General features: G+C 40.2%; 1 protein-coding gene across 2 annotated transcripts in view; it reads right to left on the bottom strand.

The window, feature by feature from the left end:
• Positions 1-3,535: 3,535 nt before the first annotated feature.
• The window catches only part of TFCP2 (transcription factor CP2), a 42,948-nt gene continuing 32,192 nt past the window's right edge, over positions 3,536-14,291 (bottom strand). The window contains exons 10-15 of one of the 2 annotated variants that reach the window (XM_084877457.1): positions 14,099-14,192; positions 13,235-13,325; positions 9,185-9,321; positions 8,594-8,736; positions 5,426-5,477; positions 3,536-4,994 (exon numbers count right to left, since the gene is read on the bottom strand). In XM_084877457.1, the coding sequence (XP_084733583.1) occupies positions 4,957-4,994; positions 5,426-5,477; positions 8,594-8,736; positions 9,185-9,321; positions 13,235-13,325; positions 14,099-14,192 (555 nt within the window). In that variant the 3' untranslated portion in view covers positions 3,536-4,956. The remainder of the gene's footprint in view (positions 4,995-5,425; positions 5,478-8,593; positions 8,737-9,184; positions 9,322-13,234; positions 13,326-14,098; positions 14,193-14,291) is intronic. The other variant, XM_084877458.1, reaches the window with a different exon arrangement.

Below are 14,291 nucleotides of genomic sequence, written 5' to 3'. Positions count from 1 at the left end.
AAAATCATCCGAACCTCTAACAAACATCACAACCATTTTCACAGGGTTACTTATTCAGCATTTCATTTTCTTGATAGAATCACTAGCTAAAATTACCTCAATGGTGCCAGTTGGCTCATAACTGCAATTCTGCCTCCAGCCTAAGTAGGGCCTATGGAGGTCAAATGACCAGGAAGCTCAAGTGCAGTATATTAGAAACTACAAAGTGAAAAGAAATGTTATTATTATTAATATGTAAATAACCTTGGACATCCAATTCTAAATGTTACTGCTTTGTCCTAGACCATGCTGCTATGTATGTATGAACCAGCTCAGCATGCACAAATCAGGGATGGCTGATTTGTTTGGGGAACAATAAAGTCAAAGCAGAATAGGCAGAAAAGACACACTATCAAGAGCAGCAGCCAACCACCACCACCAAAAAGAATAGCAGCCACCAATGGAAAGCAAAGGTCAGGTTTTAGGTCCTGGGTAGTGTTTACACAATTGTCTTACACTGATGTGCACATTTCGTAGAAGAAAAGAGACCACGTGCTAATCTGACAAGCTTAGGAAAGGCCTCACGGTGGCTTTGCAAACTCAGAGACCTAAAATAATCACAAAGGACGGTCTGAAATTAAAACTTTTTCACTAAAAGCAGTGTATGGCAGATAGTCATGTTCTCTAGAAACTTCCCTGACAAAAGTCAATCTTTATCTTATGTAAGCCTGCCTCTCCTCTTAAGCATCTGTGTCTTCGAGAACATTCCTTTGGAATGTCGGGTAACTCCCTTTTCTTCCAAACCCCTCAGAGCACTACCACTGCACTACAGTGGAGACCATAAATCCTTTCATTGTTATTGTTATCATGTTGTTAAGTATTAATTATCCTGTGTCCGCCTAGGTACGAGATGTTTGTGTCTATCATTTTACTTTTCACTCAATCCCAGAGGTTTCCCGGCTTTGCTTCCTCCCAGCTCCCTAATCTATCACCAATGAATTCCATGTAACCCACTGGCATCTTCTGATTGTAATGTATAAAGTAAGATGCAAAACTGCCTTTCTCCCGTGAGAAATATATTTAAAACAAAAGTAAAACTGCCCTTCTCGGGAGTATTATCTTATCTTAATCTGTTGAGGTTTTGCTTTCCAGGCAATTGTTGACAGTTTGGCTCTAATAAACTCACAAAAATTCTTAATAGGATTAAACATTTCTTTTTCTTTTATATATATATATATATATATATATATATATATATATATATATATATATATATATAGAATACAAAATAATTAGCTATTTACATACAATAAACAACTGGCATAAATGAGAAATAGTTCTATGTGCCAAACTTTCCTCACTTGCCAAGCCTCCCCATGCTCCTCTCACTCTCAGTGGTGAGATCATGACTTCCTCCTCACAACATTCCCAACGCCTGACAGTGCCTGACTTCCAGGCATTAAAAGGTCTCCCCGTCATGTGGATGGCTTTCTCAGGTCTCTCAAACTCTAGTGGTCTTGTATTCATTGTCTTATAATTTCTTTCCAGACAATATGGCCATTCCCATTTCTCCTCCTTTTAAACGACTTCTTAAAGGAATAATTTATGTGGGCAAACATTTTTATTGGGCCATAATACTGGACAAAGTCTTATTACTTACTAGATACATTTCATGAAGTGACTAGTACTCAATTCTTAGAGCCCTGTAAATAGCTCTTTCTTTTTTATTTCCCAATAACCCGCTTTTAACTACCAAGTCTTTATACAGCAGATTCTTCTAGATGGAACCTATTACACTTCAAGGGAACAGAACAGACAATGTGAAGTCAAATAGAATGCTACTCTCTTCTCAGGAGGGCCTAGAATCTAAACATTCTCCTTCTCATACACCCTCACTCTAACAGAAACACTAACCTACTTTAAATATCAACTGTCACATTGGATCCAGCAAATTTGACTTCTAGGAATATATCTTAGAGGTACATTGCAAAAAAATTCTGATGATGCCCCTTGGCCAGTATGGCTCAGTGGTAGAGTGTTAGCCCTTAGACAAAGGGTCGAGGATCAAACATCAATTTGTTGCCTACCATATGTACCCCATCTGGGGATCGAACCCACAACCCAGGTATGAGCCCTGGCTGGGAATCCAACCACAACTTTTCAGTATATGTGAGGATGCTCCAAACAACTGAGCCACACCTGCCCGAGCATGGGAATGGCCGTTCATTAAAAAGGGTGATGTGGAATTATAAATTCTAATATAGAACTATGTTCAATATATATTACATAAATATAAAAAGCAAATGCAGACTATTAGTTATTACATAAACCCATCTGAGTATTTGTGTGTGTGTCTGAGAGAGAGAGAGAGAGACACAGAGAGAGAGAGAGATATGGAGGGGTATTTTTTAAAATGATGACCTCTGTGGAATGGAACTAGGAGGTAAGTAGTAAGTTATATTGTTCTTTATTATTTGAATTTATCACTTTGTACATGACTTTCATAACAAAAAAGCTAGTTTAAATTTTGATTTAATAGGAAGGGTAAACTGTGAACAGATGCCATTTTTAAAGAAGGTGAATAATCACAATACCAATTTTTACCAATTATATAGTACTAGAGGCCCGGTGCAGGAATTTGTGCAACAGTGGGGTCCCTTGGCCTGGCCAACCTCCCCCAAGGGGTCCTGGATTTCAAGAGGGCACAGGCCAGGCCGAGGGATCCCACTAGTGCACTCTCAGGGCTGGGGAGGGATGTGGGAGGTTGGCCTGCGGAAGGGTTCCAGGGCATGTCTGGACTGTCTTGCTCAGTCCCAATCGGCCAGCAGCAAGCTAACCTACCAGAGTGTCTACCCCTGGTGGTCAGTGAGCATCATAGCAGCTGGTCGACTGTCTGCCCCCTGGTAGTCAGTGCATGTCATAGCGAGCAGTTGAGCTGCCTTAGTATATTATTAGCATATTACATTTTGATTGGTTGACTGGACTACCAGACACTTAGCATATTGGGCTTTTATTATATTGGATTGGCACTACAAATATTTTCTGGAGCTAAAGAAAACCTAAGAGACTTTTCTGGATAATTTAGGATCTGTGATTACAAACTTGTATGAATTCATTCCTATAAATTTGAATACTACTCTGAAAAACACACACACCCTAACTCCAAGTAAAAATCAGTAACTGTAAGTTTATAGTAAACATATTAATAGAATTCTATGTATCATTTGCAGTAAACAAGAGTCACAGATTCAGATTTAGGTGTGATCTTAAGTCATCTATTCCAACCCTCCTAGTCTAACATCATTCAGACAGAATAGAAAAAACAAATCAACACAATAGAAACCTGCTGAGAGCTGACTTCCCTGAGGCTGAGAACCAGTCTTAGGAATACAGTATACTAGGAATGTCCCCCTCAAATGGAGGCATCTGGTAATCACTCACTAAAAAAAAATTTGGTCTAAGATGCCAAGTTGCCCAGGTCAGTTCTAAATAACTTAGTTGACTTAATTTTCTAGTTTCAAGGTTTTCTATTTGTTTCTAATCAAAAGAAACAGACTATGCTGCAGATTGATTTTAATGAACAAAAATCTGTATAAAAACATTTAAATTTTATCAAATGCTTTAAAAACACACACATCCAAATCCAGTACATAATCTTTGAACATTATCTTTTTCAACTCAACATATATGTAAAGGGATTTCTGGATAAAACTTTACACGTGAAAAAGAAAAATGACCCATAGTCTTACACATGTAAACACACAATCATTCTTTAAGAAGGAACAAAAATATATGGGAAGAATGTGAATGGAATCAGAAGGAGTTTCTTATAAAGCTTAAATAAAGGAACACCACAGGAGTAAAAGAACTTCCTATACCAAGAGAAAATGCAGAGAGGGGCAAAAGAAAGGAGGGGTTAGTTTATCTCGTTAATAAATAGTTTGAGAAAGTCATTCAAGAACAGTGAATTTTGGGAGTTACAGAAAATCCCTAGTTTTCACCGCCTCAAATTCTGTGATCTGATAACTGAAGGTGCTTACAAAGCACTTTTCGTAGATTTTGATTTGTTCATCATTAGGTGTGGTTTGTCCCTTTCAGTGGTTAGGTACTCAGTTCTCACCCAGTGTTATGTCCTATTCGCCAGAAAAGCCACAGTTATCGATGGTGCCGAGCACCGGGTACTGACGGGTGGCCATAGTGAGTGGCAGTTTTAGGAACCAGCCGACCTGGTTTCGGATTTCAGCAGCACACTGTCTGCTAGCTGCCCGTTACTGAGCAGGCTACGTAGCCACTACACGTCTCCATTTCCTCATCTTCAATCAGGGATCATTATTACCTACTTCATACAGGATTATTAAGAGGGTTTAACAAGATAATCCATTCGAAGAAATTATCACAATGCATGGCACAAATAAAGGCTCTGTAAATGTTAGCTAAAATTAATATTACTCATAATATTATAGGGGAACCAAAAGAAAAATTCTCTTTGATGAGGTTTTCAGGGGCCAACGGTGGTCAAAAGCCAGTTTATGTTTGATGCAAAAGGGATTGAGGCTCTAGTCTTATGAATATAGATGTTCACTTTTTTTATATTAGAAAAAAATTTACACAGCTTCATATCACAAAATTTAACGTCTTCCCATTAAACATCACACAATTATCATCATCATTATGCCCTACATACACCCCAAATGAAATGGAGTTTCTACTGATATTCAACAACAACAGAGTCCAGAAATTTTAACTAAGAAACAGCTGCAGAAATGCATGTTGGGCAGTAATCTGTGTATTCCTCAAGAGCTTGGGCCAACACCGATGGCTGAGATTCTGCCTTCATGGCCTGGCCTCCCCCCCCCGCCCCCAAACACACACACAGTCAGGGTCCTGCAGACCTTCCATCGCCATTTGCAACCCCTTGAGAGAGGCGTTTCCAAGAGGCGAAGGAAGCAGCAGCCAGCGAGGACAGAATGCCCACACCTACTTCAGTATAATATGATAGCTATCACTGGTTTCTGCTGTAAAAAAAGGGAAAAAAAGAAAGAGAGAAGAATCTTTAAGTCACCTTTAAGACATATCAGGAAGGAAAAAATACAGTTATGTTCTTTTGAGGAAAAAAACACAGAACAACAACAAAAATACACAGCAAAGAGCAGTGTACGTATTAATTATCACAGAATACTTATAATAAATTTGTATTATAAAAACATGCCTCAGTTTCCTCATTTGTCCATGAAAGGCAAAAGAGAATGGCAGAGAATCATCAGTTATACTTTGTTTACTCTGATAATGACAAGAAGCCAATTCATACAAAAGAACAACCTCTAATGTTATGTCACTTTCTCTGTCTCAAATATGGTGATTGATACCTTCCCTCTCTCCTCAAAGAAGTATGAAAAAAAGCTTTTAAGCTCCTTAGAAAAAGGTGTTTGGTTTACTATTTTATTACCTTTCATGGTGTCCAGAATAAAACAGGCTTCTTCCTGAAAATTCTGAATCATCTGGAAAAAAAAAAAGGCAAGAAAATTTGCTGATTTTTTTTTAAAATATATATTTTATTGATTTTTTTACAGAGAGGAAGGAAGAAGGATAGAGAGCTAGAAGCGTCGATGAGAGAGAAACATCGACCAGCTGCCTCTTACACACCCCCTACCTGGGGATCTGCCCGCAGCCAAGGTACATGCCCTTGACCGGAATCGAACTCGGGACCTTTCAGTCCGCAGGCCGACGCTCTATCCATTGAGCCAAACCGGTTTCGGCGAAAATTTGATTTTAAAAAACTTTGGTTTGTTGTATTTATTTTGCTTATGTGGCTTTTTATAATATTGAGATTTGAGTGAAAAATAATCCTTTGCTTTGTTTTGTTCTCTACCGTTTAGTTTTTAAGTTTTAAAAGTGAAGTCGTTTAAAACAGTGATCTTAAAATTGGAGCATTTTCCTGGGTTAACCCCAAGATTTTCCCAGGGCACACAGACACTGAGAGGCCCATATGCGAGAACTGGCCCCGGGTTCTCCAACTCCCATATCTACTCTTTTCTAAAATGGCCTGAAACCTCTTCAGTTTTCCTTTCCCACCTTTCCTTCTCAAACTCCCTTTCCCCGCTTTATAAAATAAAGGCATGAATCTCACCTTCCTGGAATCCTATCAAAATCCATTACCCTGGAGTATAAAAGGTTCCAGAATGCGCCAAAACCGGTTTGGCTCAATGGATAGAGCGTCAGCTTGGGGACTGAAGGGTCCCGGGTTCGATTCCGGTCAAGGCATGTACCTTGGTTGCAGGCACACCCCCAGTAAGGGGTGTGCAAGAGGCAGCTGGTCGATGACTCTCTCTCATCGATGTTTCTAACTCTATCTCTCTCCCTTCCTCTCTGTACAAAATCAATAAAATATATTAAAAAAAAAAAAAGGTTCCAGAATACCCCAGTATAATTGTAACTGTAAACACTAATGACTTAGTGGGTCACATGGTTACCAATTCTGTCTTTTCACCAGAATTGGAGTGACCTAATCAAAAACTGTCAAGTGATAGATGATTCATAATTTTTGACAATACTATGTAATTTTTGGCACATAACTCAGAAGTTAAAAAAACATAGAGCAATGTTGTCATAACAAAACAACATCCATTGCTGTTAGTCAATAAACATGAACCAGGTTCCACAACACTTACATCTAGAGGAAAAAATAGTGGAATTGATGCTGAACTCTATTTCATTATATAGGCAGTATTCGTCTAGAGGTGAATTACTTGTGTGTGAGACAGGGGGTAGGTAATCAAACAATCCCATCCATCTTATTACTAGATGCATTTATAATAATTTTTTTCTTCATGTTTAATAATTACTCATCAAAACATGTAATACATTTATATTGTTTTAATCAACTGTATAATTAATGATGTTAATTCTATTCAGAAGAAATAATCTATCAATTTTACTGAAACAAATTTTTTATTGATTTTTTTTTTTTGAGAGAGAGAGAGAGAGAGAGAGAGAGAGAGAGAGAGAGAGAATATCAATGATGAAGGAGAATCATTGATGAGCTGTAGATCCCCTACGGGGGATCAATCCCACAATCCAGACATGTTCCCTGACAGGGAATTGAACTGTGACCCTCCCAGGGTCATGGGTCAATGCTCAACCACTTGAGCCACACTGCCTGGGCCTGAAACAACTTTTTTTTAAAAAATATATATTTTATTGATTTTTTACAGAGAGGAAGAGAGAGGGATAGAGAGCTAGAAACATCGATGAGAGAGAAACTTCGACCAGCTGCCTCCTGCACACCCCCTACCGGGGATGTGCCCGCAACCAATGTACATGCCCTTGACTGGAATCGAACCTGGGACCTTTCAGTCTGAAGACTGACGCTCTATCCACTGAGCCAATCCGGTTTCAGCAGAAACAGCTTTTTTATTGAAGCAAATGTTTGTCTCAATTAAATATAATAAAATAATTAATAAAAAGCGTTCAAGCATAAAAATGTTATGGTAAGATAAAATTATATGGAGAAGTAAACATAAATATGAATTCAAGGAAATTATATAAAAATTCTGTTAAAAAGTATATATTTCTTTTAAACAGATGATGGTATTAAATCACTTGTATTTAGGTTACATGGAATATAGTTAGAACAGTGAAGGAATCATTTCAGAATTATTTTATTTAAAAAAATTTTTCCCTGATCTTCACCTTAAGACATGCTTAGAGAGGAAGGGAGAAAGAGGAAAACAAAGATTGGTTGCCTTCCAAACATGCTGCAACCCAGGTATGTGCCCTGACCGGAAATCAAACTGTCAAACTTTCCGTGTATAGGACACATCACTCAACCAACTGAGCCACTCCAGGCAGGCAACCATTTCATTTTTAAATATAATATAATATCCCCAGAAATAGCATCCTTTGCAACTTCATTTAAACTTAAAAGAGCCCTGGTCCGTGTTGCTCATAATTAGAGGGTCAGCCCTTGGACCAAAGGGAATGAGGTTCAACTCCCAGTCAAGGGCACGTACCTTGGTTAGATTCAATCCCAGTCCTCCCTCTCCCTTTCCCTCCCTCTCCCTCTCTTTCTCTCTCTCCCTCCCCCCCTTCCCCCCTCCCTTCCACTCTCTTTAAAAGTCAATGGAAAAAATATCTTCAGGTGAGGATTAATAAAAAATAAAAATAAATAAACTTAAGAGTAAAAATTTTAAGTCCCTAAATGTACAAAGAAATACATATTTAGCCAAAATAGGTTTGGCTCAGTGGATAGAGCATTGGCCTGCGGACTGAAGGGTCTAGGGTTCGATTCCGGTCAAGGGCATGTACCTTGGTTGTGAGCACATCCCCAGTAGGGGGTGTGCAGGAGGTGGCTGATCAATGTTTTTCTCTCATAGATGTTTCTAACTCTCTATCCCTCTCCTTTCCTCTCTGTAAAAAAATCAATAAAATAAAAAAATAAATACATATTTTAAAAAAATTATTTTAGGAGGTAAATAAGCAAAAACATCTGGGAACCTCTGGTCTAGAAAACAGAGCACTCTGCCCCAATAGAACTGCTCTTGCTCCTGCTATATGTCCTGACAAATTCACTGTCACCTGGTGATTCAGCTGTACTGAAAATTCAGATGTACATTACCTCATCACTAATGAGCACATGAATTCCCGTTGGCCCCTGCTTGTAGATCTGGCTGATCTGGCAAGGGGAAATGCTGAAAAGCTGAGCAATTTTTTCTGTCAATTCAACAGCTGTCAATTCCTCTAGGTAGATGGCATGGTACACTGCAAAAAGGAGAGAGCAATGGCAGTCAGTACAAAGTTTATCTGTTCTTAAACTTTATCTGCTCTTATCTGTGCCCCTGACTGGTAATCTGATCACTAGGAATGCCCAATTTCTGAAGGGCTCAAAGTCAAATCCTGAGTCTTGACTCAACCACTTGCTTGAGGTTGAGAGTAAGTTACTTAAGATCCCTAAGCCTCATTTTCCTAACCTAAATGTGGGAGATAATAAAATCTACTGCAAAGAGGAGATAGTAGTAAAACTTCAAATGTGTAAAAAAGTGCTGAGAATAGTGCCTGGGCATATATTAGAAACTCAAGCTATTACCATTATTTCTAGCAAATTGCTTCTAAATCTGCTATTAGATAAATTCCTATCAAACATGCTTGTAAGTAATCTCTTTACCTTTTTTTATTCACATCTTTCCGGGCCTTGTCCCGAATGACCTACCGAAGAAAGTACCATTTGAGTCTCCATCCTCGTGCTTCTGCTGCTGCGGCTGCTGCTGCTGCTGCTGCTGTTGCTGCTGCTCCCTCAACTGCAAGGATTCCTGACAAACATAAATGGTTAGCCTTGGGCGCACCATCCTAGTGAGAGAGAGAAAAAGCTATTAGTCTTCTATTTTTCACAGCAAGCACATTTTAAGGGACAACTTGTGCAGTTATGCTAACACTACAGAGCGTCGGTTGAAAGCTGGCAGCCCATGGGCTAATGCAGCTCATTTGACCTGTTTTATTAGCTTCTGAGTGTGTTTGTGTGTGGGTGCTCACATTTAACTGAATTCTTTCCAACAGAAGACGCCATATATGCTGAGTGGCCAGATTATTATGATCTCTGAACGCATAATATTCTGGCCACTCAGTGTGTATCCTATATAATAAAAGGCTAATATGCAAATTGTCCTCTCAACCAGGAGTTTGACCAGCAGGCAGGCTGGCCAATAGCCCACGTCCCCTCCCCCAGCCAGGCTGGTTGGACCCCACCCATACATGAATTCATGCACCGGGCCTATGTATGTATATGAGTAATATGCAAATTGACCATCACTCCAACATACAAGATGGCCACCCTCATGTGGTCATAGATGGCTGCCCCCGTGGGAACACAAGATGGCTGCCATAAGATGGCCAACAGGGGAGGCAGTTGTGGGTGAGTAGGCCAGCAGGGGAGGGCAGTTGGGAAGGACCAGGCCTGCAAGGGAGGACAGTCGGGGGTGACGAGACTTACAGGGGAGGACAGTTGCGGGGGGAGGGAACCAGGCCTGCAGGGGAGGACAGTTGGGGGGGGAGGGACCCAGGCCTGCAGGGGAGGGCAGTTGGGGATGGGACCAGGCCTGCAGGGGAGGGCAGTTGGGGATGGGACCAGGCCTGCAAGGAAAGGCAGTTGGGGTAACCAGGCCAGCAGTTAGGGGCAATCGAGCTGGCAGGGGAGGGCAGTTGGAAGGACCATGCCTGCAAGGGAGGGAAGTTTGGGGGGACCAGGCCTGCAAGGGAGGACAGTTAGGGGCAACCAGGCCTGCAGAGGAGGACAGTTAGGGTCAACCAGGCCAGCAGGAGAGGGCAGTTAGAGGTGACCAGGCCAGCAGGAGAGGGCAGTTAGGGGCAATCAGGCTGGCAGGGGAGCAGTTAGGCATTGATCAGGCTGACAGGGGAGTGGTTAGGGGGTGATCAGGCTGGCAGGCAGAAGCAGTTAGGAGCAATCAGGAAGGCAAGCAGGCAAGTAGTTGGGAGCCAGCAGTCCTGGACTGTTGAGAGGGCAGCTGGACATCCCTCAAGGGGTCCCAGAATGAAGAGGGTGCAGGATGAGGTGAGGAACACACCTTCCTCCCCACCCCCATGCACAAATTTTGTGCACCAGGCCTCTACTATGTGTACACACACTGAGTGGCCAGATTATTATGTGTTCAGAGATAATAATAATCTGGCCACTCAGTGTAAACCTCTGAATTTTGGCTTTTCAAAAATCAGATCTGGCAATCCAAAGCCCTCATTCCACAAGACAAGGTAACAATCAGCTTTTTTCTTGTATGGGGCATGCATTCTTCCATACACCCCAGGCTTGACTGTCACTCATTTACATGTGGCCTCTGTAATCACCTGAGTTAGTGACCTTTAATGTAGAGGTTAAAAATGCAGATGTTCCTCAGCATATGGTGGGATTATGTCCCAATAAACCCATCATAAACTGAAAATGTCATAACTCAAAAATGCATTTAATACACCTAATCTACCAAAGATCATAGCTTAGCCTAGCCTACCTTAAACATGATCAGAACACTTACACGAGCCTACAGTAGCGCAAAACTACCTTACCGCCATTACTCAGCATTATAGTATAACTACGAATTCATGCACAGGTGGGGTCCCTTGACCTGGCGAGATGGGGCCGATTGGAGCCGGCGGGGAAGGACCAAGGGAGATTAGCTAGCCACAGGAGGTTGGCTGTGGGAGCACACTGACCACCAGGGGGCAGCTCCTGTGTTAAGTATCTGCCCCCTGGTGGTCAGTGCATCATCATAGCAACCGGTCAGTCATTTAGTCAACTGGTCATAACAGTTGCTTAGGCTTTTAGATAGATAGATAATAGATAGATAGATAGATAGATAGATAGATAGATAGATAGATAGATGGATAGATAGACACTACTATCATTTGTGCCAGGAAAAGACCAAAATTCACAATTCGAAGTACAGTTTCTACTGACAGCATATCACTTCCACACAATCATAAAGTTGAACAATAATAAGTCAAGCCATTTGAATCTATATTCAAAATGTATGAGCCAGACCTGGCCAGTGTTGCTCAGTGGTCAGAGTGTCGCCCTGTGCACTGAAGGGTCTCATGTTCGATTCCCAGACGAGGACACGTACCTCGGTTGCAGGTGCATGTGCAGGAGGCAACCAGTCAATGTGTCTCTCTCATATTGATGTTTTTCTCTCACACACTCTCTTCTCCCTCTCTTCCACTCTCTCTGAAAAGCAATAGAAAAATGGCCTCAGGTGAGGACTAAAAAAAAAAATTTTTTTTTAAACACACAAAAACCTAAGTAGCCTAAGCCTTCCTTCTGTTCCTACTTCTTTGGAGAGAGTGGAAGGGAGGGAGAGAGACAGAGAGCAAGAGAAACATGAATGTGAGAGACACACATCGATTGGTTGCCTCCACATGTGGGCAACTGAGGTAGGTGTCAAAACCAGTTAGTGCTATTCTTACTTCTTTGATAACCCTATTCAATTACTTCTTGATCTTATTACCTTATTGCTCCCTATTTCTTTTTTAAAAATTTAATTTAACTTTTTCCATCACTGCTTCCTTTTTTTAAAAACATATATTTTATTGATTTTTCACAGAGAGGGACAGAGAGCTAGAAACATCGATGAGAGAGAAACATCGATCAGCTGTCTCCTGCACACCCCCTACTGGGGTTGTGCCCGCAACCAAGGTACATGCCCTTGACTGGAATCAAACCCAGGACCTTTCAGTCTGCAAGCCGACGCTCTATCCATTGAGCCAAACCAGTTTCGGCATGCTTCCTATTTTTTAGTGCTCTTTAGATAATACATGTAAAAATGAAATGTCCATTCTTTTTCTCCAAGTCATTTACTCCTGATTTTCACCTTTCCTTAAAATTTTTCAAGATTATAGCCAACCTGATAACTCTTGTGATGTACAAACACAAATACTACACAATCTGTTTTATTATTTAGTCACTGATTTGGTTTTATGGCATTGACCTGTATGTCTTTTCCATTAATATTACTAGTACCTATTGGAAATTGGAAATCACAAACTGGGTCTATAAGTCACTCTCTTTATTATAAATAATATTTGTAAGAAGACCACTTAAGCAATTCCTGAACAAACTTAAGAATGATCTCTTTCCTAGCTAAAACTGAATTCAGAGTCTTAACATCTCTTGTTCCCTCTGCCTAGAAGGCTCTTCCCTCATAGTTTCATTTTCTCATAACAGTTTAAATAATCCCTCCTTCCATCCAAGTACTAACCAGGCCTGACCTGCTTAGCTTCCAAAGTCAGGGAGGTGTGGCCGTAGATGATAAATAATCCCTCCTCAGATCTTCTCTAACCAAATGCTGCATTCCATAGGTCACAAACTTGTTTTTGTTTGTTTTATTTCAAAGTACTACCACTAACCTAAGTACTGTTTATAGCTTTAACTCTCTTTCCATTAGAAAGTAGTATCCATGTTTATTTTGCTCACCAATATATTCCCAGAGCCCAATGGCTCATAATAAGGACAACGAATATTTACTGAATGAAAAAACTACTGAAAATAAAAAATGGGGTATCATGAGGAATTCCTTGAATCAAGTGTAAGAAAGGATATTTTTCATCTTTGTTTACTTGGTACATAGTTAGCATTCAAATTGAATGTTTTGACAAGATGGATTTAGCTGTGCAACAGAAATTGTGAAGAATCCCTGAATCCAAATCCATTTGAAATCCAACCTCACTGATATTTTAACACTAAACATTAATCACATACCGGCCTTTTAACGCATTAAAAAGTCTGATTCCATCTGCAGGGCCACAGATTTGGATCACATCATCTCTAGTTAGTTTCAATAAATCTGCCCCTGAAATAAACATAAGAAAATGGGTGATAGAGGCAAAGATTTTCTTTGTTAATGACTATTAAAATGGGCTCAGTTACAAGGACACCTCATTATTACTATGTTATAATTCATAATCTTTTGCATGATATGTAAGGCCCTCCATGACCTGGCTCCTGCTTCATCTTCCACCTCAACTCCCACCCAATTACTTCTCCATTTAACCCTATGTTTTCATCCAATGATGATGTCTAAGGAGAAGTTGCTCCTCCTGCCGGAATTAACCTCCCACTGTCTGACCAACAGATTCCTCCTCATTCTTCATGCATCACACATGTTCCTAACCCCAGACCCTTCTCTAAATTCCTAACTTTGTATCTACTACATCATAACTACTTGTTTACCCTTTTTTTTTTGGGGTGGGGGGGTATTTTTATTTGATTTTTTTTTATACTAGACAATGAATGATCAGGAAATATGTATGTCTTATCCATCTGTGTATTCCTACCATACCTGGTAACCGAAGGTATTAAATAAAAGTGGAATGTGCAAATAAAGTACAATATAATGATATCAAGAGGAAATTTCACACTACCTCGAAATGTTCCTTGATAAAATACTATGTGAAGTGTTGTAAAGAATAAATATTTTAAAATTAAAGTGAGTTTAAACTAAGAGATCTTTTTTAAAAAATATTTCACAGCACGCGCGCACACACACACACACACACACACACACACACACACCCTCACATGAATATCCCATGCTGGAGAAAACAAAGGACAAGCAAATTTAACCTGAGAAGTTTGTAAAAAGCCTTGTGAATGTAGAAAACCGGTTTCGATGCAACCATTGCTGAGCTTCCTGAGGTGTGGTTGTTGGCAAGAGGTTCTGAAAGAGAGAAAGCAATTTTTTTGGTAACTAAATAGAGTGAATTAAAAAAAGGTAAATATTATTAGGTAACACATAGCCAAACACACCCTCACTCAA

Source organism: Pipistrellus hanaki (assembly GCF_964339955.1).
Source record: "Pipistrellus hanaki genome assembly, chromosome: 3".
NCBI classification, from domain to species: domain Eukaryota; kingdom Metazoa; phylum Chordata; class Mammalia; order Chiroptera; family Vespertilionidae; genus Pipistrellus; species Pipistrellus hanaki.
Note: the sequence above shows the minus strand (reverse complement) of the source record. Positions and strands in the feature narration are given on the sequence as shown.